The following is a 24,559-nucleotide window of genomic DNA, read 5'->3' on the forward strand; positions in this document are numbered from 1 at the left end:
TAAATGATACAACTATATAATGATAGTGTAATAAATGATACAACTATATAATGATAGTGTAATAAATGATACAACTATATAATAATAGTGTAATAAATGATACAACTATATAATGATAGTGTAATAAATGACATGAATGATAAGAATTAATAATAATGAAAAGTGTGTATCTGAGGTTTGTCTCCCTCTAGTGGACAACATCACTCACTGTGACTTCCTTGATTCCCATGATGGACATCACCTTCTTTGCCAGCTCTGGAGGACACGGCGAGCCAGCGATGATGCCTGCGCACACACACACACACACACACACACACACACACACACACACACACACACACACACACACACACACACACACACACACACGTAAAGGTATGCAAACACACACACACACAGACACACACTGAGTGAGTGGCTGACCTGTGAGAAGAGAGGTGAGGTCGTACAGGTGCAGGTCAGGCTGGTGGATCATGTCCACAAACATGGTGGGTGTGCCGTACACAAAGGTGCACCTGCAAGCAAAGGTGTGGGACAAGCAGGGTCACATGACCTGAGCAACACATGAGACGCAGGGTCACATGACCTGAGCAACACATGAGACGCAGGGTCACATGACCTGAGCAACACATGAGGCGCAGGGTCACATGACCTGAACAACACATGAGACGCAGGGTCACATGACCTGAGCAACACATGAGACGCAGGGTCACATGACCTGAGCAACACATGAGACGCAGGGTCACATGACCTGAGCAACACATGAGACGCAGGGTCACATGACCTGAGCAACACATGAGACGCAGGGTCACATGACCTGAGCAACACATGAGACGCAGGGTCACATGACCTGAGCAACACATGAGACGCAGGGTCACATGACCTGAGCAACACATGAGACGCAGGGTCACATGACCTGAGCAACACATGAGACGCAGGGTCACATGACCTGAGCAACACATGAGACGCAGGGTCACATGACCTGAGCAACACATGAGGTGCAGGGTCACATGACCTGAGCAACACATGAGACGCAGGGTCACATGACCTGAGCAACACATGAGGTGCAGGGTCACATGACCTGAGCAACACATGAGACGCAGGGTCACATGACCTGAGCAACACATGAGACGCAGGGTCACATGACCTGAGCAACACATGAGACGCAGGGTCACATGACCTGAGCAACACATGAGACGCAGGGTCACATGACCTGAGCAACACATGAGACGCAGGGTCACATGACCTGAGCAACACATGAGACGCAGGGTCACATGACCTGAGCAACACATGAGACGCAGGGTCACATGACCTGAGCAACACATGAGACGCAGGGTCACATGACCTGAGCAACACATGAGACGCAGGGTCACATGACCTGAACAACACATGAGACGCAGGGTCACATGACCTGAGCAACACATGAGACGCAGGGTCACATGACCTGAGCAACACATGAGGAGAGAGCTGGCGGCCATGTTGGCAGGAGAAGTGGCAGATCACAGACCTTTTCATCACTGACATGACAACATGAATATATTTTATTGTTTCAACACTCCATGATTTTTACCTCTATGAAGTCATTATGAATTAAACACAAATACACCAATGAATGTTGGACGTATGAATGAATGAATGTTTGGTGTATGAATATCAATAATGTTTGGTGTATGAATATGAATGAATGTTTGGTGTATGAATGAATGAATGTTTGGTGTATGAATGAATGAATGTTTGGTGTATGAATATCAATAATGTTTGGTGTATGAATGAATAAAGGTTTGGTGTGTGAATATAGATGAATGTTTTGTGTATGAATGAATGAATGTTTGGTGTATGAATATCAATAATGTTTGGTGTATGAATATGAATGAATGTTTGGTGTATGAATGAATGAATGTTTGGTGTATGAATATCAATAATGTTTGGTGTATGAATGAATAAAGGTTTGGTGTGTGAATATAGATGAATGTTTTGTGTATGAATGAATGAATGTTTGGTGTATGAATATCAATAATGTTTGGTGTATGAATATGAATGAATGTTTGGTGTATGAATGAATGAATGTTTGGTGTATGAATGAATGAATGTTTGGTGTATGAATGAATAAATGTTTGGTGTATGAATGAATAAATGTTTGGTGTATGAATATAGATAAATGTTTTGTGTATGAATGAATGAATGTTTGGTGTATGAATATCAATGTTTGGTGTATGAATGAATGAATGTTTGGTGTATGAATTAATGAATGTTTGGTGTATGAATTAATAAATGTTTGGTGTATGAATATAGATCAATGTTTTGTGTATGAATGAATGAATGTTTGGTGTATGAATATCAATGTTTGGTGTATGAATATGAATGAATGTTTGGTGTATGAATGAATGAATGTTTGGTGTATGAATGAATGAATGTTTTGTGTATGAATATGAATGAATGTTTGGTGTATGAATGATTGGTGTATGAATATAAATGAATGTTTGGTGTATGAATGGATGAATGTTTGGTGTATGAATATGAATGAATGTTTGGTGTATGAATATCAATAATGTTTGGTGTAAGAATATGAATGAATGTTTGGTGTATGAATATGAATGAATGTTTGGTGTATGAATGGATGAATGTTTGGTGTATGAATGGATGAATGTTTGGTGTATGAATATATGAATGTTTGGTGTATAAATGGATGAATGTTTGGTGTATGAATGTATGAATGTTTGGTGTATGAATGGATTAATGTTTGGTGTATGAATGGATGAATGTTTGGTGTATGAATATGAATGAATGTTTGGTGTATGAATGGATGAATGTTTGGTGTATGAATATGAATTAATGTTTGGTGTATGAATGGATGAATGTTTGGTGTATGAATGGATGAATGTTTGGTGTATGAATATGAATGAATGTTTGGTGTATGAATATCAATAATGTTTGGTGTATGAATATAAATGAATGTTTGGTGTATGAATGGATGAATGTTTGGTGTATGAATGGATGAATGTTTGGTGTATGAATATAAATGAATGTTTGGTGTATGAATGTTTGGTGTATGAATGGATGAATGTTTGGTGTATGAATATAAATGAATGTTTTGTGTATGAATGAATGAATGTTTGGTGTATGAATATCAATGTTTGGTGTATGAATATGAATGAATGTTTGGTGTATGAATGAATGAATGTTTGGTGTATGAATGAATGAATGTTTGGTGTATGAATATAAATGAATGTTTGGTGTATGAATATCAATAATGTTTGGTGTATGAATATGAATGAATGTTTGGTGTATGAATGGATGAATGTTTGGTGTATGAATGGATGAATGTTTGGTGTATGAATATATGAATGTTTGGTGTATGAATGGATGAATGTTTGGTGTATGAATATAAATGAATGTTTGGTGTATGAATGTATGAATGTTTGGTGTATGAATGGATGAATGTTTGGTGTATGAATGAATAAATGTTTGGTGTGTGAATATAGATGAATGTTTTGTGTATGAATGAATGAATGTTTGGTGTATGAATATCAATAATGTTTGGTGTATGAATATGAATGAATGTTTGGTGTATGAATGAATGAATGTTTGGTGTATGAATGAATGAATGAATGTTTGGTGTATGAATATCAATGTTTGGTGTATGAATATGAATGAATGTTTGGTGTATGAATGAATGAATGTTTGGTGTATGAATTAATAAATGTTTGGTGTATGAATATAGATAAATGTTTTGTGTATGAATGAATGAATGTTTGGTGTATGAATATCAATGTTTGGTGTATGAATATGAATGAATGTTTGGTGTATGAATGAATGAATGTTTGGTGTATGAATATGAATGAATGTTTGGTGTATGAATATAAATTAATGTTTGGTGTATGAATATAAATTAATGTTTGGTGTATGAATATAAATGAATGTTTGGTGTATGAATTAATAAATGTTTGGTGTATAAATATAGATACATGTTTTGTGTATGAATGAATGAATGAATGTTTGGTGTATGAATATCAATGTTTGGTGTATGAATATGAATGAATGTTTGGTGTGTGAATGAATGAATGTTTGGTGTATGAATGAATGAATGTTTGGTGTATGAATATGAATGAATGTTTGGTGTATGAATATCAATAATGTTTGGTGTATGAATATGAATGAATGTTTGGTGTATGAATGATTGGTGTATGAATATAAATGAATGTTTGGTGTATGAATGGATGAATGTTTGGTGTATGAATATATGAATGTTTGGTGTATGAATGATTGGTGTATGAATATAAATGAATGTTTGGTGTATGAATGGATGAATGTTTGGTGTATGAATGGATGAATGTTTGGTGTATGAATATATGAATGTTTGGTGTATGAATGGATGAATGTTTGGTGTATGAATGGATGAATGTTTGGTGTATGAATGGATGAATGTTTGGTGTATGAATATATGAATGTTTGGTGTATGAATGGATGAATGTTTGGTGTATGAATATAAATGAATGTTTGGTGTATGAATGTATGAATGTTTGGTGTATGAATGGATTAATGTTTGGTGTATGAATGTATGAATGTTTGGTGTATGAATGGATGAGTGTTTGGTGTATGAATGGATGAATGTTTGGTGTATGAATACCTGCGGTCTCTCTCCTCTCTGTCAAAAGCCAAAGCTCATGACAATTGCTAAGGACAGGAACCAGTTCATTGAGAGCTTAGCTTTCCGGCTATTGATTGATTGATTGATTGATTGATTGATTGAGACTTTTATTAGTAGGTTGCACAGTGAAGTACATCTTCCGTACAATTGACCACTAAATGGTAATAAGTTTTTCCACTTGTTTAAGTCGGGGTCCACTTAAATTGATTGATGATACAGATATATACTATCAGATATACTATCATCATAATACAGTCATCACACAAGATCATCACATTGAATTATTTACATTATTTATAATTCGGGCATAAGAAAAATATCTGCATCTAAACGTACTTTTCTTCCTGGCGGATCAATGCAGAGTCCGCAACACCGTACCGATCCGCTTGTCGACCTCACAATCCCCTTTTCCCTCACTTGTGAACAAGACCCCAATTTTTTGGAACTCCTCTACCAGGGGCAGGATCTTGTCCCCAAACTAAAGACGGCACACTCTTAACCATGGATTTGGAGGTGCTGATTCTCATCCCGGTCACTTCACACTTGGCTGCAAACTGATCCAGTGAGAGTTAAAGATCCTGGCCCAATGAAGCCAGCAGGACAACATCATTTACAAAAAGCAGAGACCTAATTCTGCAGTCACCATCTTAACGCCCTGACTGGGCCTTGAAATTCTCTCCATAAAAGTTATGAACAGAATCAGTGACAAAGGGCAGCCCTGGCGCAGTCCAACCCTCACTGGAAACAAGTCCAACTTACTGCCAACCCGTGCGGACCAAGCTCTGACATCGACCACAATCAGACGTTCCGATACCTCACATTCCTGGAGCACTATCAACAGGACTTCCCAAGGGACACAGTCAAACGTCTTCTCAAAGTCCAGAAAACCCATGTAGATGGATTGGGCAAACTTTTAGGCACCCTCAAGGACCCTGACAAGAGTATTGAGCTGGTCCACAGGTCCACAACTAGGACGAAAACCACACTGCTCCTCCTGGATCCAATTTTTGGCTATCCGGCGTAGCCTCCTCTCCAGGACAGCTGAATAGACCTTATACGGAAGGCTGAGGAGTGTGATCCAACAATAGTTGGAACACACTATCCGGTTACCCTTCTTACAGAGAGGAACCACCACCCTGGTAAGCCAATCCAGAGGCACCTCCTCCATTGTCCAATTCTGCACAATCTTGTCAACAAAGAAATACCACAGCCTTCAGAGCCTTAAGAACTCTGGGTAGGATCGCATTCACTAGCAGTCTAAAGAAAGATGCACAGACTTCCCTGTCCCCAGCCTTATCCTTAGTTCCACTGGCATAATCCCTCTAGCATGTCCGAGGTCTACCCCGAGGCCTCCCCCTGGCTGGACATACCCAAAACACCTCACCAGGGAGGCGTCCAGGAGGCATCTGTAGTAGAAGCCCGAGCCACCTCAGCTGGCCCCTCTTGACGTGAAGGGGCAGCAGCTCTACTCTGAGCCTCTCTCGGATAACCGAGCTCCTCACCCTATCTGGCTGGTCTCAGACATCCTGCGGAGAAAACTCATTTGTTACCTTGTCATTTGATCATTACCCAAAGCTTGTGACCATAGGTGAGGGTAGGAATGTAGACTCACCGGTAAATCGAGAGCTTCGCCTTCTGGCTCAGCTCCCTCTTCACCACGACAGACCGGTACAGTGACTGCATCACTGCCGCGTTCTATTCTTCCTTCACTTGCGAACAAGACCCCGAGATACTTGAACTCCTCCACTTGAGGTAGAACTTTGCACCATCGGAGCCAACTCACCAACAGGGGGTGATCGATAGAGAGCTCCGCCTGCCTCTTCACCCAAGTGTCCAAGACATGGGCCTCAAATCCAATGTCACAACAACAAAGTCAGCCATTGAACTGCGGCCCAAGGTGTCCTGGTGCCAGGTGCACATAGAGACACCCTTAATCTTGAACACGACGAGTCTAAACCACTTGAATTTAGACTCCCGATCATGCCTGAGCGTTAAAGTCCCCCAGCAAGAGTACCCTGAATGTACTCTTGGCGTGTTAACACGAGCAACAGTCAGGACCAGTCCCCTGACCTGGAGGCGGAGGGAGGCTCCCCTCTCGTCTCATGGGTTCAACTCCAATGGGCAGGCTCTGAGATGCGGGGGCACTTAGATATCATAAATATAATAACTTGTTTGGCACGTCTTACTTTTCGCTCTCAATGGCGGCCAAGTTGGCTCTGGAATCGTAAGACGGCGACGGAAAGACCAGCGAGATGCCGTGCACCGCCATGCAGACGGCGCCCCCCACGGAGCCGAAGCAGTGGTGCAGCGGCACAGGAAGGCAGACTCGTGTGGCAGGCTGAGGAAAAAGCACAGGAAGTGGTCCCCTACGTGGTACTGTTAGCACACGGCGCCACTCACCCGCCAGTCGAAGCCCACACGTTTGCCCACGAAGAAGGCGTTGTTGACGATGTTGTGGTGCGTCAAGGTGGCGCCTTTGGGTCGTCCCGTCGTTCCCTGGCGACGCACACACGATGAGTCAGGACGAGGCGTGATGACATCATGCGGTCACATGGCGAAGCTTACAGAGGTGAACAGGATGTTGACAGGCTGGTCAAAGGACAACTTCCTGTGGAGCTGCTCAAGTTGGCGCAGGAAGCGGCTGCTGCCCGCCTGCAGCACCTCATCCAGGTGGAAGGTTCCGGGCTGTCGGCTGTCCAGGACGATCACGCTGCGCAGGTCGGGAAGTCTGCGCACACGTGACATGGTAACCTTGGCCTGTTACGTGTTTGTTGCCGTGGTGACGTGTTCCTGACGCTACCTGCGGCTGTGCAGGTTTCCTGCCTGGGAAGACTCCAGCTCAGGACAAAGCAGTCTCAGCATGTCACAGTACTTCTGAGTCTTGAAGCTCTCAGGACACACCAGCGCTTTGCAGCCTGCCTGCACACACATGGGGGGGTTACCCACATCTGCGGTCCTCTCCAAGGTTTCTCATCGTCATTCACATCCACGTGCCACTGGGGGGAGTTTTTCCTTGCCCTTATGTGGGCTCTGTACCGAGGATGTCGTTGTGGCTTGTGCAGCCCTTTGAGACACTTGTGATTTAGGGCTATGTAAATAAACATTGATTGATTGATTGACTTCTTTAACACACACACACACACACACACACTTATTTAACACACACACACACACACACATACACACACATACAGTCACACACACACACACTCACAAACACACACTTCTTTAACACACACACACATGCACACACATTTTAACACACACACATGCACACACATCTTTAACACACACACATGCACACACATCTTTAACACACACACATGCACACACATCTTTATCACACACACATGCACACACATCTTTAACACACACACATGCACACACATCTTTAACACACACACATGCACACACATCTTCAACACACACACATGCACACACATCTTTATCACACACATGCACACACATCTTTAACACACACACATGCACACACATCTTTAACACACACACATGCACACACATCTTTATCACACACATGCACACACATCTTTAACACACACACATGCACACACATCTTTAACACACACACATGCACACACATCTTTAACACACACACATGCACACACATCTTCAACACACACACATGCACACACATCTTTATCACACACACATGCACACACATCTTTATCACACACATGCACAGACATCTTTAACACACACACATGCACACACATCTTTATCACACACATGCGCACACATCTTTAACACACACACATGCACACACATCTTTAACACACACACATGCACACACATATTTAACACACACACATGCACACACATCTTTAACACACACACATGCACACACATCTTTAACACACACACATGCACACACATCTTTAACACACACACATGCACACACATCATTAACACACACACATGCACACACATCTTTAACACACACACATGCACACACATCTTTAACACACACACATGCACAGACATCTTTAACACACACACATGCACACACATCTTTATCACACACATGCACACACATCTTCAACACACACACATGCACACACATCATTAACACACACACATGCTCACGTGACCTCGCTCACCATCCGCAGCGCAAACTCCGCCTCCTGCAGCTGATAGGCTGGATTGAGGCAGACCTGTGGAGCAGGACAGGAGTCAGGAGGAAGTAGCAGAGGTGACTTCCTGTGTGTCACACCCACCATGATGAGTCCCGCCTTGGCGCTGGCGAAGAAGAACAAGATCCACTCGTAGGTGTTGGGCGCCCACATGGCCAGGCGGTCGCCCGTCTGCAGACCCAGAGCCAGCAGGCCGGCGGCGACGCGGTCCACCTGCAGGAAGTCCAGCGTCACACACAGGAACAGGCGCCTCTACCATGTTACCAAAATAAAAGCACCGGCCTCCTCCTGGAACTGAGCGAAAGTCTTGCGGACGCCATCTTGCACGAACACCATGGCCTCGCGATCAGGCCAGCGTTCCACCATCTTCAGCAGCGCCTCGCCCACCGTGGCGTGCTGCAGCGTGAAGGAGGACGTGCCATGGGCGTAGCTGCTGGTTAGCGCTGGTATGATGGGCGGAGCTTCCACGTGGATGTTGCTGTTGATCACAACAACAAACATCAGGACTGTCGCTTGTAGTCTGACAACTAAGTGACACACAAACATCATGTCCTGCTACACAACTATTTCATAATACCACCTTAACAGTTGACAACAAAACAATGATACACCTATTTAATAATACCACCTTAACATTTGACAACAAAACAATGATACACCTATTTAATAATACCACCTTAACATTTGACAACAAAACAATGATACACCTATTTAATAATACCACCTTAACATTTGACAACCAAACAATTATACACCTATTTAATAATACCACCTTAACATTTGACAACAAAACAATGATACACCTATTTAATAATACCACCTTAACATTTGACAACCAAACAATTATACACATATTTAATAATACCACCTTAACATTTGACAACCAAACAATGATACACAACTATTTCATAAAACCACCTTAACATTTTACAACAAAACAATTTTACATCTATGTAATAAAACATACTTGCCAACCCTCCCGGATTTTCCGGGAGACTCCCGAAATTCAGCGGCTCTCCCGAAAACCTCCGGGGACAAATTTTCTCCCGAAAATCTCCCGAAATTCGGGCGGAGCTGGAGGCCACGCCCCCTCCAGCTCCATGCGGACCTGAATGACGTGTTGACAGCCTGTTCACACGTCCGCTTTCCCACAATATAAACAGCTAATGATGGAGGGCGAGTTCTTGGTTTCTTATGTGGGTTTATTGTTAGGCAGTTTCATTAACGTCCTCCCAGCGCGGTAACAACACACAACAACAGCAGTCAAGTTTTCGTCTACCGTAAAGCAGTTGGTCTGCCGTAAACAGCAATGTTGTGACACTTTTAAACAGGACAATACTGCCATCTACTGTACATGCATATGTGACCCACCCATAATGTGTCATATTTTTGTGTTGATTTATTTATTTTATTTTGTGGTTTGAATTCGTTTTTGGAGCTGTCATTACACATGTATCAGTATTCACATTGGTCAGTAGGGGGCAGTAGGACGTTTCTTCCCAATTGAATGCTATCACCTGCAGACTGGAAGTGTCTTGTCATTCTGATGAGCGCGACCAGTCTGTGAACAATTGAAACGTCCTGTGTGCTTTTTCCTCCTGTATAACAGGTTAGTTTTGGTGAATCAACTCACTGAATAATATCCATGTGATCTTTATAAGTTTAAGTACACATTCTGATGGTGGAGCCTAACTCTAAAGTGTTTGTGAGTTGTAGTTTGTATTTGTGGATGAATCCAGTGCACAGCTGCAGTAATCAATACAAAATGGCGACGTGAGTACGCAATGTTTATATAGGAACTTCTGATCCTAATTCAGACTCCCAAATTAGAGCCCCCCTTTTCTTATTGATTTTATAATGTATATTTGTATAATGTGTGTGTTCTGAAATAGTGACAGAGAATAGAACAAGGATGGACAATTCAACCCTTAACTCAACAATGAGTAGAGGAGTGTTATGTGTGTGTATATATGTGTAAATAAATGAACACTGAAATTCAAGTATTTCTTTTATTTATTTATATATATATATATATATATATATATATATATATATATATATATATATATATATATATATATATATATATATATGTAATAAAAAAAATATATATATAGCTAGAATTCACTGAAAGTCAAATATTTCTTAAATATATATCTTAACCACGCCCCCAACCACGACCCCCGCCCCACCCCGACCACGCCCCCACCCCCCACCTCCCGAAATCGGAGGTCTCATGGTTGGCAAGTATGTAATAATACCACATTAACATTTGACAACCAAACTATTATACACCTATTTAATAATACCACCTTAACATTTGACAACAAAGCAATTGTACACCAGAAGGGACCCATCCCAACCAACTACCGGCCAATTAGCTGTCTCTGCACAACATGGAAGGCCCTGTCAGGCATCATTGCGGCACAAATGAGTAAGCATGTGGCTCAGTACATGAGTGAGGCACAGAAAGGAATTGGCAGTAATACCAGAGGAGCCAAGCACCAGCTACTGGTTGATAAAACAGTCGCCCGAGACTGTAAGAAGAGACAGACCAACCTGTGCACTGCCTGGATTTGACTACAAGAAAGCCTACGACTCAATGCCGCACACATGGATACTGGAATGTCTGGAACTGTATAAGATCAACAGCCGATTGCCCAAGTCAACATCAAGTGTGGCATATACAGTACCATGGAGATGCGCTATCTCCACTGCTGTTCTGCATAGGTCTGAACGCCCCTCAGTCAGATCATTACGGGTACTGATTCCGTAGTGGGGCGACAATCAGCCACCCGCTCTACATGGATGACATCAAGCTGTATGCCAGGAGTGAGAGAGAAATAGACTCACTGATCCACACCGCCAGGATCTACAGCGATGACTTCGGGATGTGTGGCCGGATGGTCTCAAAGAGAGGCAAGATGATCAGGACTGAGGGGATTGACCTACCAGAGGGAAGAATAGGTGATATCCAAGACAGCTACAAGTACCTTGGCATCCCACGGGCTAATGGAAACCATGAAGAAGCCACAAGGAAGTCAACCACAGCCAAATACCTCCAAAGAGTAAGGCAGGTCCTAAAAAGTCAGCTGAATGGTGAGAACAAAGTCTGCGCCATCAACATGTACGCACTACCAGTCATCACATACCCCGCTGGTATCATAAGCTGGCCAAAGTAGGAGATAGAAGCCACAGATATCAAGACAAGAAAGCTCCTCACCATGCACGGAAGGTTCCACCCCAAGTCCAGCACCCTGAGGCTATACACTAAGCAGAAAGAGGGAGGCCGAAGGCTAGTGAGCATCAAGGCCACAGTTCAGGATGAAACATCGAAAATTCGAGAATACATCGAAAAAATGTCCCGAAAGGATGAACTGCTAAGTGAATGTCTCAGGCAGCAGAACCCTGATGAGAGTGCAGAGGAGGAGGAGCAGACAACCTGGACGGACAAGCCCCTACATGGCATGTACCACCGTCACATAGAGGAAGTGGTTGATATCAAGAAATCCTACCAGTGGCTGTAAAATGCAGGACTGGCAGACAGCACAGAGGCACTCATCATGGCAGCACAAGAACAGGCCATAAGCACAAGAGCCTTAGAGGCCAAGATCTACCAGAGTAGATCAGACCCAAGATGCAGACTGTGCAAAGAAGCCCCTGAGTCAGTCCAGCACATAGTAGCAGGCTGTAAGATGCTAGCTGGATCAGCGTAAATGGAGAGGCACAACCAAGTGGCTGGGATAGTATACAGGAACATCTGCAACCAGTACCCACATCCCACAGGGCCATACCACAGAAGGTGGCTGAGAACAACAGGGCCAAGGTTGCTTCCAGACTGACAAACAGCTTCTGGCTAACCAACCAGACATAGTGGTGGTGGACAAAGGGCAGAAAAGGGTGGTGGTGATAGGTGTGGCAATCCCAGCTAACGCCAACATCAGGAAGAAGGAACACGAGAACCTTGAGAAGTACCAAGGGTTGAAAGAGCAGCTGGAACGGAAGGCTAGCGTGGTCCCTGTGGTAGTGGGGGCGCTCGGAGGAGTAACCCCCAGAAGTGGGAGAGTGTATGGATCCAACAGACCCCAGGAACAACATCTGAAGCCTCAGTCCAGAAGAGCGCAGTCCTAGGAACAGCCAAGATACTGCGCAGAACCCTCAAACTCCCAGGCCTCTGGTAGAGGACCCCAGCTTGAGGATGACACAGATATCACCCCACTGGGTGAGGAGGAGACTTTTTGATATATATATAACAAAATACACTAAAGGTGTGCCACACGTACGGAAGAACCGGTTTAATCACTCTTTCAGGAGCCAACAATGTGTGTGTGGGTGTGTGGGTGTGCGTGCGTGCGCGTGTGCGTGCTTGTGTGTGTGTGTGCGTGCGTGCATGAGTGTGTGTGCGCGCGTGTGCATGCGTGCGTGTGTGTGCGCGCGTGTGCGTGCGTGCGTGTGCGTGTTGCCAAAGTGCTGAGTGGACATGTTATAAAGTTGTCTTAGTGAAATGAGTTGAGGTGAAGAATGTGATCGACTTCGATCTGTTGAGATGATCCAGTCTGACGCTACAAAGCGGAGGGGATCACGTGACGTCACGTTAAATCTCCTTCTTATGGCGCCAAATCATGAGACAGATTTTCTTCAGGAGCTCTCGAGCGGAAAGACTTCAGGGTCCAGTTGGCGCGCATGCAAAGATCGTTAAGGAAGATGGAACTTTCTTACCGATGGGCCGTGGCAGCAACAAGGCGAGGACGTGCGGAGTTGGCGCGAAGAAGAAGAAGACGACGGAGAGCAGACATGTCTGACGGCCACACCAACACGACTTCTCCCAAGATGGCTGCAGGACACGTGACGGCCTGCGGGGGGCGCTGCTGGACTGCCTGGCTTTGATTGATTGATTGATTGATTGAAACTTGTACTAGTAGGTTGCACAGTACAGTACATATTCTATTTTATTAGTAGATTGTACAGTACAGTACATATTCTATTTTATTAGTAGATTGTACAGTACAGTACATATTCTATTTTATTAGTAGATTGTACAGTACAGTACATATTCTATTTTATTAGTAGATTGTACAGTACAGTACATATTCTATTTTATTAGTAGGTTGCACAGTACAGTACATATTCTATTTTATTAGTAGATTGTACAGTACAGTACATATTCTATTTTATTAGTAGGTTGCACAGTACAGTACATATTCTATTTTATTAGTAGATTGTACAGTACAGTACATATTCTATTTTATTAGTAGGTTGCACAGTACAGTACATATTCTATTTTATTAGTAGATTGCACAGTGAAGTACATATTCTATTTTATTAGTAGATTGTACAGTACAGTACATATTCTATTTTATTAGTAGATTGTACAGTACAGTACATATTCTATTTTATTAGTAGATTGTACAGTACAGTACATATTCTATTTTATTAGTAGGTTGCACAGTACAGTACATATTCTATTTTATTAGTAGATTGTACAGTACAGTACATATTCTATTTTATTAGTAGGTTGCACAGTACAGTACATATTCTATTTTATTAGTAGGTTGCACAGTACAGTACATATTCTATTTTATTAGTAGGTTGCACAGTACAGTACATATTCTATTTTATTAGTAGATTGCACAGTGAAGTACATATTCTATTTTATTAGTAGATTGTACAGTACAGTACATATTCTATTTTATTAGTAGATTGTACAGTACAGTACATATTCTATTTTATTAGTAGATTGTACAGTACAGTACATATTCTATTTTATTAGTAGGTTGCACAGTACAGTACATATTCTATTTTATTAGTAGATTGTACAGTACAGTACATATTCTATTTTATTAGTAGGTTGCACAGTACAGTACATATTCTATTTTATTAGTAGATTGCACAGTGAAGTACATATTCTATTTTATTAGTAGATTGTACAGTACAGTACATATTCTATTTTATTAGTAGATTACACAGTACAGTACATATTCTATTTTATTAGTAGATTGCACAGTACAGTACATATTCCCTACAATTGACCACTAAATGGTAACACCCCAATAAGTTTTTCCACTAGTTTAAGTCGGGTCCACTTAATGTTTGTGGGTGTGTCTTTAAGGGGCACGTCTATAAGGGGTGTGTCTATAAGGGTCTGTGTGTTTGTGGGTGTGTCTTTAAGGGGCGCGTCTATAAGGGGTGTGTCTATAAGGGTCTGTGTGTTTGTGGGTGTGTCTTTAAGGGGCGCGTCTATAAGGGGTGTGTCTATAAGGGGTGTGTCTATAAGGGTCTGTGTGTTTGTGGGTGTATCTTTAAGGGGCGCGTCTATAAGGGTCTGTGTGTTTGTGGGTGTGTCTTTAAGGGGCATGTCTGTGGGTGTGTATTTAAGGGGCGTGTCTATAGGGTCTGTGTCTTTAAGGGGCGTGTCTATAAGTGTCTGTGTGTTTGTGGGTGTCTTTAAGGGGCGTGTCTATAAGTGTCGGTGTATTTAAGGGGCGTGTCTTTAAGTGTCTGTGTCTTTAAGGGGCGTGTCTATAAGTGTCTGTGTGTTTGTGGGTGTGTCTATAAGTGTCTGTGTGTTTTTCTATAAGTGTCTGTGTTGTATGTGGGTGTGCCTTTAAGGGGCGTGTCTATAAGTATCTGTGTCTATAAGCGTCAGTGTGTTTGTCTTTGAGGGGCGTGTCTATAAGTGTTTGTGTCTTTAAGGGGCGTGTCTATAAGTGTATGCGTCTTTAAGGGGCGTGTCTACAAGTGTCTGTGTCTTTAAGGGGCGTGTCTAGAAGTGTATGTGTCTTTAAGGGGCGTGTCTATAAATGTCTGTGTCTTTTAGGGGCGTGTCTATAAGTGTATGTGTCTTTAAGGGGCGTGTCTATAAGTGTATGTGTCTTTAAGGGGCGTGTCTATAAATGTCTGTGTCTTTTAGGGGCGTGTCTATAAGTGTATGTGTCTTTAAGGGGCGTGTCTATAAGTGTCTGTGTCTTTAAGGGGCGTGTCTATAAGTGTATGTGTCTTTAAGGGGCGTGTCTATAAGTGTCTGTGTCTTTAAGGGGCGTGTCTATAAGTGTCTGTGTCTTTAAGGGGCGTGTCTATAAGTGTGTGTCTTTAAGGGGCGTGTCTATAAGTGTATGTGTCTTTAAGGGGCGTGTCTATAAGTGTCTGTGTCTTTAAGGGGCGTGTCTATAAATGTCTGTGTCTTTTAGGGGCGTGTCTATAAGTGTATGTGTCTTTAAGGGGCGTGTCTATAAGTGTCTGTGTCTTTAAGGGGCATGTCTATAAGTGTCTGTGTCTTTTAGGGGCGTGTCTATAAGTGTATGTGTCTTTAAGGGGCGTGTCTATAAGTGTCTGTGTCTTTAAGGGGCGTGTCTATAAGTGTATGTGTCTTTAAGGGGCGTGTCTATAAGTGTCTGTGTCCTTAAGGGGCGTGTCTATAAATGTCTGTGTCTTTTAGGGGCGTGTCTATAAGTGTCTGTGTCTTTAAGGGGCGTGTCTATAAGTGTCTGTGTCTTTAAGGGGCGTGTCTATAAGTGTCTGTGTCTTTAAGGGGCGTGTCTATAAGTGTCTGTGTCCTTAAGGGGCGTGTCTGCGGCATGCAGCAAGATGTACTTGGACAGACACCAACGATACTTTGGAGATTTATTGGCAGACAGGAAGTCCAAGTGGTCAGGATTCCTGGACAGGAAGTAGGTCAGAGAAGAGCTCCTCCCTCAGGCGATGGTAGCGCCCCCTCCTGGCCATGAGCTGCAGGTGCGTGCCCTCCTCCACCACGGCGCCGTCCTCCATGAAGACGATGCGGTCCGCCCTCTCTGCGCTGCTCAGCCGGTGCGCCGCCATCAGGACCGTGCGACCGCCGCGCAGAACCTCCCGCAGGACCTGAGGCCAGGTGGTGGTCAGCAGGCGTGACCAGACCAAGTCATGTGACCCACTCACCGCCTCCTGCGCCTGGACGTCCAGCTGGCTGGTGGCCTCGTCCAGGAGGATGACCGGCGGGTCTCGGACCAGCGCCCGCACCACAGCCACGCGCTGCTTCTCGCCCTCGGACAGACGCCGGCCTCCTTCGCCCACATCTGCGGGCGTAGGGGAGGGCGTCTTTAGTGGTCAAAGGTCGCAGGGTCACGTAGGGACACGTACCTTCGTCGCTGTCCAGGAGGTCACACACTCCCACCTTGATGGCCACCTCTCGCACCTGCCGGGGGTCGCAGGTCATGCCGTACTCCACGTTGGACCTGACCGAGCCGCACAGCAGAACTGGACTCTGTTCCACCAGAACCACCTGTGGGAGACACACACACACACACACACACACACACACACACACACACACACACACACACACACACGGTGGTCCGCACGGGTCTCCAACAGTAAGCTGCCATGCAGGCTGTTTTTTTATCTTTACAACTGGTATGTTGTGATGAATTATTGACATATTTAAGTCTCACATTAAATATAATATAATAATGAATCAAAATCAATGTTGTGATGAATTATTGACATGACTAGGAGAATGCTATTATGACAAGTAGGATGCTAATACGACTGGTAGGATGCTAATAGACCGCTAACATGACAAGTAGGATGCTAACATGACAAGTAGGATGCTAATAGGACGCTAACATGACAAGTAGGATGCTAATAGGACGCTAGCATGACTAGTAGGAGTCATATTAGCGTTCTTTTAGCATCCTACTCGTCATGTTGGCATCCTACTAGTCCTATTAGCATCCTACTAGTCATGTTAGTTGTCTATTAGCATTCTACTAGTCATGTTAGCATCCTATTAGCATTCTACTAGTCATGTTAGCGTCCTATTAGCATCCTACTAGTCATGTTAGCGTCCTATTAGCATCCTACTAGTCATGTTAGTGGTCTTTTAGCATCCTACTAGTCATGTTAGCGTCCTATTAGCATCCTACTAGTCATGTTAGCATCCTATTAGCATCCTACTAGTCATGATAGCATCCTATTAGCATCCTACTAGTCATGTTAGTGGTCTATTAGCATCCTACTAGTCATGTTAGCGTCCTATTAGCATCCTACTAGTCATGTTAGCGTCCTATTAGCATCCTACTAGTCATGTTAGCGTTCTATTAGCATTCTACTCATCATGTTGGTGTCTTATTAGCATCCTACTACTCATATTAGCATTCTATTAGTCATGTTAGCGTCCTATTAGTATCCTACTACTCATATTAGCATTCTACTAGTCATGTTAGCGTCCTATTAGCATCCTACTAGTCATGTTAGCGGTCTATTAGCATTCTACTCGTCATACTAGCATTCTAATAGTAATGTTAGGGCCCTATTAGCATCCTACTAGTCGTATTAGCATCCTACTCATCAAGTTAGCGTCCTATTAGCATCCTACTATGCTAATAGGACACTAACATGATGAGTAGGATGCTAAAAGAACGCTAGCATGACTAGCAGGATGCTAATAGGACGCTAACATGACTAGTAGAATCCTTATACGACTAGTAGGATGCTAATAGGGCCCTAACATTACTATTAGAATGCATGCTAGTATGACAAGTAGGATGCTAATAGACCGCTAACGTGACTAGTAGGATGCTAATAGGACGCTAACATGACTGGTCAAAGGCTAAGCATCCTACTATGCTAATAGGACACTAACATGATGAGTAGGATGCTAATAGGACGCTAACATTACTAGTAGGATGCTAATTGAACGCAAACATGACTGGTCAAAAGCTAAGCATCCTACTATGCTAATAGGACACTTAACATGATGAGTAGGATGCTAATAGGACGCTAACATTACTAGTAGGATGCTAATTGGACGCTAACATGACTGGTCGAAGGCTAATATGACTGGTAGGATGCTAATAGGATGCTAACATGATGAGTAGGATGCTAACTGGACACTAACATGAATAGTAGAATGCTAATATGACAAGTAGCATGCTAATATGATACTAACCTGACTAGTAGGATGCTAATATGACGCTAACATGACTACCAGGGTGCTAATATGACGAGTAGGATGCTAACCTGTCTAGTAGGATGCTAATAGGACGCTATCATGACTAGTAGGGTGCCAATATGATGAGTAGGATAGGATGCTAACCTGACTAGTAGGATGCTAATAGGATGCTAACGTGACCAGTAGGATGCCAATAGGACGCTAACATGACTAGTAGGGTGCTAATATGACGAGTAGGATGCTAACCTGACTAGTAGGATGCCAATAGGACGCTAACATGACTAGTAGGGTGCCAATATGACGAGTAGGATAGGATGCTAACCTGACTAGTAGGATGCCAATAGGACGCTAACATGACTAGTAGGGTGCTAATGTGACGAGTAGGATGCTAACCTGACGAGTAGGGTGCCAATAGGACGCTAACATGACTAGTAGGGTGCCAATATGACGAGTAGGATAGGATGCTAACCTGACTAGTAGGATGCCAATAGGACGCTAACATGACTAGTAGGGTGCCAATATGACGAGTAGGATAGGATGCTAACATGACTAGTAGGATGCCAATAGGACGCTAACATGACTAGTAGGATGCCAATAGGATGCTAACCTGACTAGTAGGATGCCAATAGGACGCTAACATGACTAGTAGGGTGCTAATATGACGAGTAGGACGCTAACTTGACTAGTAGGATGCTAATAGGACGCTAACATGACTAGTAGGGTGCCAATATGACGAGTAGGATAGGATGCTAACCTGACTAGTAGGATGCTAATAGAATGTTCTTGAAGGCAACATCCTTCATGTGGGCGTGTCATGTGACACCTTTTCATGGAGGTAGCGCCGCTGGTAGCGCTGCAGCGGCTCGCCGTCTAGCAGGATGCGACCGCACTCGGGCTCGTAGAACCTCTTCAAGAGGCTGAGGCAGGTGGTCTTGCCGCTGCCGGACGGACCCACGAGCGCCGTCACCTTCCCCGCCTGCAGCTCCATGGACAGCGCCTGAGCACAAACACGCTCACCTGACATCCACGCCGGCGGGACCGGAAGGCGAGTTGCGAGGCTTTACCTTCAGCGCCGGTTGGTCCTGAGCCCTGGACGGGTACCTGAAGGTGACGTCCTGGAAGACCAGGCTCCCACGCAGACGTTGGGGGGCCAGGGGGCCCTCCTCCCGGCCTGGCGGCGTCCTGTCCAGGTAACTGAAGACTTTGGAGATGACACCCACCGTGGACAGCGTGTCCCCGCAGCAGAACAAGATCTCCTGCAAAGCCGGTGGCGGTCAGAGAGGGCGGGGCCAGGGCGACGAGGCTCACCTTGAGGTTGTGGGACATGGGCTTCCGGAAGAGGAGGAAGGAGAGCAGACTCCCGATGCTCAGGTGGCCGCCGGCGATCAGCGTGCGAGCGTGCAGAAGCATCGCCGTCTTGATGGCCAGACTCCCCAGCTGCAACCACGCCACACCTTACTGGGGTCCAACACGCTGGGGGGCGTGGCCACACCTACCCGCCTTACGAGGACGAAGACGGCGTTGTAGACCGCAGCCTGTCTCCGGACGCCACGCAGCTTGTGCAGCGCCTCCCGGTTCCGCCTCGTTTCGTCACGCTCGCCATTGAAGCTGCGCACTGTTCGAATCCCGCCCAGCGACTGACCGGCCAGCGCCTCCACCGCGGCCAGGCAGTCCTGCTTCCGCTCCGTCAGCTCCTAAAGGTCACCGTGAGCGCCAGAAACTGCGTCTACTTCCTGTCCTACTCACCTTGGTGCAGGCGATGTGGCGCTTCTGCAGCGCCGCCATCAAGGGGATCTCGATGCACGCCAGCGCCGTGAGCCGCCAGGACAGACGCCACATGAGCGCCAACATCAGCGCCGTCTTCACCGTGCTGCGCAGCACGGCGTTGGCGTTGAGTGCCACCGTCAGGCCCATCTTGTTGACGTCCGAGTGCAGGCGGGAGGAGAGATCTCCTGTCACGAGACACGTCAGCCCTCGCTCGCACCCAGGTGACGTGTGGCGCCTCACCTGCATTGTTGACCTGGAAGAAGTGCACTTCCTGCCTCAGCAGCGTCCGGAAGAGCAGCAGCTTGAGTCTCTTGTTGAGGCGAGCGTGCGAGCACATGAACACGCCCGCTCGCAGGCCCGTCAGCACGCAGCTGCAACAGCAAGAGCACTTCAGCTCGCTAATCCTGTGCTAGCTGGATGCTAATCCCATGCTAATGTGACTATCCATCCATCCATCAATTTTCTACCGCTTATTCCCTTTGGGGTCGCGGGGGGCGCTGGAGCCTATCTCAGCTACAATCGGGCGGAAGGCGGGGTACACCCTGGACAAGTCGCCACCTCATCGCAGGGCCAACACAGATAGACAGACAACATTCACACTCACATCCACACACTAGGGCCAATTTAGTGTTGCCAATCAACTTATCCCCAGGTGCATGTCTTTGGAAGTGGGAGGAAGCCGGAGTACCCGGAGGGAACCCACGCAGTCACGGGGAGAACATGCAAACTCCACACAGAAAGATCCCGAGCCCGGGATTGAACCCAAGACTACTCAGGACCTTCGTATTGTGAGGCAGATGCACTAACCCCTCTGCCACCGTGAAGCCCCTAATGTGACTAGTAGGATGCTAATAGGACTAGGAGGATGCTAATAGGACTAGGAGGATGCTAGTAGATGCTAAAAGGACTAGTAGGATGCTAATAGGATGCTAATAGGACTGGTAGGATGCTAATAGGACTGGTAGGATGCTAGTAGGATGGTAATAGGACTAGTAGGATGCTAGTAGGATGGTAATAGGACTAGTAGGATGCTAATACGACTGGTAGGATGCTAATAGGACTAGTAGGATGCTACTAGGATGGTAATAGGACTAGTAGGATGCTAGTAGGATGCTAATAGGACTGGTAGGACGCTAATAGGACTAGTAGGATGCTAGTAGGATGGTAATAGGACTAGTAGGATGCTAATACGACTGGTAGGATGCTAATAGGACTAGTAGGATGCTACTAGGATGGTAATAGGACTAGTAGGATGCTAATAGGACTGGTAGGATGCTAATAGGACTGGTAGGATGCTAATAGGACTAGTAGGATGCTAGTAGGATGCTAATATGACTAGTAGGATGCTAATAGGACTGGTAGGATGCTAGTTGGATGGTAATAGGACTAGTAGAGTGCTAGTAAGATGCTAGTAGGACTAGTAGGATGCTAGTAAGATGCTAATAGGACTAGTAGGATGCTAGGAGGATGGTAATAGGACTAGTAGGATGCTAGTAGGACTAGTAGGATGCTAGTAGGATGCTAATAGGACTAGTAGGATGCTAATATGACTAGTAGGATGCTAGTAAGATGCTAGTAAGATGCTAATAGGACTAGTAGGATGGTAATAGGACTAGTAGGATGCTAGTAGGATGCTAATAGGACTGGTAGGATGCTAATAGGACTAGTAGGATGGTAATAGGACTAGTAGGATGCTAGTAGGATGTTAATAGGACTGGTAGGATGCTAATAGGACTAGTAGGATGGTAATAGGACTAGTAGGATGCTAGTAGGATGCTAATAGGACTAGTAGGATGGTAATAGGACTAGTAGGATGCTAGTAGGATGTTAATAGGACTGGTAGGATGCTAATAGGACTAGTAGGATGGTAATAGGACTAGTAGGATGCTAGTAGGATGTTAATAGGACTGGTAGGATGCTAATAGGACTAGTAGGATGGTAATAGGACTAGTAGGATGCTAGTAGGATGCGCCATAAGTGCCTGTTGCTGGTAAAGAGCCAATGTGCGGTACCTTCCAAGAGAGAAGAAGACCAGCAGTGCCACGGCGGACAAGAAGTCCGAATCTAGCTGTGGACCTGTCAGGATGTCCATCATCTTGCCCTGGTACAAGGGGATGACAGTGTCACCTGCACCAAACCAAACAGGAAATGGTCAGCAGGAAGAAGTCCAGAGTCATGTGACTTGTACTCACAGCCCACAGCCAGGATGAGGAAGACGAAGGCTGAGGACAGGAAGAGGAAGTCCGCTCTGACGTGCTGCAAGACCCTGGCCAGCAGGCGACCAGCATCCAGGTCTTCCTTCTTCTGGCCGCTCTGCCCGCCACTCAGCCCCGCCTCCCAAACCATGCAGCTGAGCGCCGAGCACGCCGCCCCCAGCAGCCAGGTGCCCGGGTCAGGGGTCAGGTCGGGGCTCAGGAAGTCCAGCAGGGGGGGCAGCAGGCAGAGGAGCGCTGCCAGCCGGCAGAGCACCGCCCGCCGTCTCCCATCAGCCAATGCGCAGGCGAGCCAGACCAAGGTCACACACTTCAGCCCCGCCAAGCTCCACTGATCCACCGCGCCGCAGCCGGACCCCCCCAGCACAAGCAGGACTGTCCAGAAGGCGGCGGTGAGCAGCGAGTCCAGCAGCAGGAGCAGGACGCCGTAAAGTGACGTCATCGTGGATGATGTCACCATGACGTGATGAACGTGGACCCCGACTTAAACAAGTTGAATAACTTATTGGGGTGTTACCATTTAGTGGTCAATTGTACGGAATATGTACTGTACTGTGCAATCTACTAATAAAAGTTTCAATCAATCAATCAATCAATACTGTACTGTGCAACCTACTAATAAAAGTTTCAATCAATCAATCAATACTGTACTGTGCAATCTACTAATAAAAGTTTCAATCAATCAATTAATACTGTACTGTGCAATCTACTAATAAAAGTTTCAATCAATCAATACTGTACTGTGCAACCTACTAATAAAAGTTTCAATCACGTCATGCAATCATTTCATCCATTTCACGTCGAACTCGAGCCACTCACAGCCAGACGTCTTCTTCCTTATTTTACTTTCACTTTCACCCGCAGTTATGGCTGTACTTTGACCTTTGAACTCACAGGAAACGTCATCTTTCCCGCTTCTTCAAAGTTCACGACATGCGTGTGCAGAGAGAGTTGGAATATTATACAAAACATTTTTAATGATTTGAGTTAATCAGAAGTCGTCGATTAAAGAATCCAATCAAACGTTTTTGTAGTTTGGAAAAACTAGGACACGGAAGTTGGCGACTTTTAGCGCATGCGCAACCGGATCGGGCGTCTCAATAAATCAGGCAGCGACAGACTTTTTTTAAATTTGGGGTAAAATACGATTAGTGTAATAAACTTACCAGGAAAGACAAAATGTAGGAGTTTATTGGACACGTCGTGAAGAGCAGGGAGATGAAAAAGATGTTCTTTAAAAGATGTTCTTTATGTGACCAGCTGGCGGCGCTGCTGACATGCGCTGTTAGAAGACGAGGAAGAAATAACGACAGCCAATGAGAGCGCGGTTTGTAGTGACGTCACGTGTCAGGCCGGAAAAGGTCGTCAGGGAAGGCTGTGTCACGCCAAATTTCTTCCCCCTACGAAAACCCCCCCCCCTTTTTACTTCTGTGGTCATTTCCTTTTACGTCATTTCCTCTTACTTACGTCATTGACAGCGATCGATAACACTTCGGCTTTGACACAGGACAGCAGCACACACAATATTGTAGTGAAATGGTTTCAACAATAATGTTGATTTAAAGTACAGACATTTAACAGTATTATACATTAATTAATATTAGTGAAATGGTTTCAACAATAATGTTGATTTAAAGTACAGACATTTAACAGTATTATACATTAATTAATATTAGTGAAATGGTTTCAACAATAATGTTGATTTAAAGTACAGACATTGAACAGTATTATATATTAATTAATATTTTTTGCACGTTACCACGAAGACAGAAGTTCCCAGCAGCGGCCCTAACACTCCGCCTGGAATTTTTCGAAGCCTGCTGGTGTTTGACATAAGTCCCCTGGGAAAGAT

The 24,559-nt window shown here is 44.8% G+C and overlaps 2 protein-coding genes across 4 annotated transcripts in view; both read right to left on the reverse strand.

The window, feature by feature from the left end:
• The window catches only part of acsf2 (acyl-CoA synthetase family member 2), a 28,533-nt gene extending 14,905 nt beyond the window's left edge, over positions 1–13,628 (reverse strand). Inside the window, exons 1-10 of the mRNA XM_061981182.1 lie at positions 13,519–13,628; positions 9,082–9,277; positions 8,884–9,012; positions 8,767–8,820; positions 7,449–7,567; positions 7,214–7,376; positions 7,049–7,144; positions 6,835–6,986; positions 424–515; positions 209–285 (exon numbers count right to left, since the gene is read on the reverse strand). Coding sequence (XP_061837166.1) covers positions 209–285; positions 424–515; positions 6,835–6,986; positions 7,049–7,144; positions 7,214–7,376; positions 7,449–7,567; positions 8,767–8,820; positions 8,884–9,012; positions 9,082–9,277; positions 13,519–13,595 — 1,155 coding nt within the window. The 5' untranslated portion in view covers positions 13,596–13,628. The remainder of the gene's footprint in view (positions 1–208; positions 286–423; positions 516–6,834; positions 6,987–7,048; positions 7,145–7,213; positions 7,377–7,448; positions 7,568–8,766; positions 8,821–8,883; positions 9,013–9,081; positions 9,278–13,518) is intronic.
• Positions 13,629–16,406: 2,778 nt separating this feature from the next.
• Positions 16,407–23,802, reverse strand: LOC133620029 (antigen peptide transporter 2-like). 3 transcript variants are annotated; one of them, XM_061981172.1, is made up of 12 exons: positions 23,527–23,802; positions 22,687–23,190; positions 22,507–22,621; positions 20,735–20,865; positions 20,474–20,679; positions 20,224–20,421; positions 20,036–20,164; positions 19,792–19,983; positions 19,551–19,724; positions 16,915–17,056; positions 16,714–16,850; positions 16,407–16,656 (listed from the first exon to the last, which is right to left on the reverse strand). In XM_061981172.1, the coding sequence occupies exons 2-12, from the start codon at positions 23,165–23,167 to the stop codon at positions 16,447–16,449; spliced, it is 2,115 nt and encodes a 704-aa protein (XP_061837156.1). In that variant the 5' UTR covers positions 23,168–23,190; positions 23,527–23,802; the 3' UTR covers positions 16,407–16,446. The 3 variants fall into 3 exon arrangements, with proteins under 3 accessions (XP_061837156.1, XP_072768190.1, XP_061837158.1); XM_072912089.1 differs by having other exon boundaries at positions 22,687–23,413; positions 23,457–23,801; XM_061981174.2 differs by lacking the exon at positions 23,527–23,802 and having other exon boundaries at positions 22,507–22,595; positions 22,687–22,920.
• Positions 23,803–24,559: the final 757 nt, after the last annotated feature.

The sequence above is a fragment of the Nerophis lumbriciformis genome, linkage group LG32 (genome assembly GCF_033978685.3).
Source record: "Nerophis lumbriciformis linkage group LG32, RoL_Nlum_v2.1, whole genome shotgun sequence".
In the NCBI taxonomy this organism is placed as follows: domain Eukaryota; kingdom Metazoa; phylum Chordata; class Actinopteri; order Syngnathiformes; family Syngnathidae; genus Nerophis; species Nerophis lumbriciformis.

Coding starts and splice junctions, on each gene's coding strand:
- LOC133620029 (XM_061981172.1), bottom strand. CDS start 23,167: ATGGTGACATCATCCACGATGACGTCACTTTACGGCGTCCTGCTCCTG. Junction 19,984..20,035: donor CCATGTCCCACAACCTCAAG/GTGAGCCTCGTC, acceptor CCGGCTTTGCAG/GAGATCTTGTTCTGCTGCGG. Junction 17,057..19,550: donor GGCGCTACCTCCATGAAAAG/GTGTCACATGAC, acceptor TGTCTCCCACAG/GTGGTTCTGGTGGAACAGAG.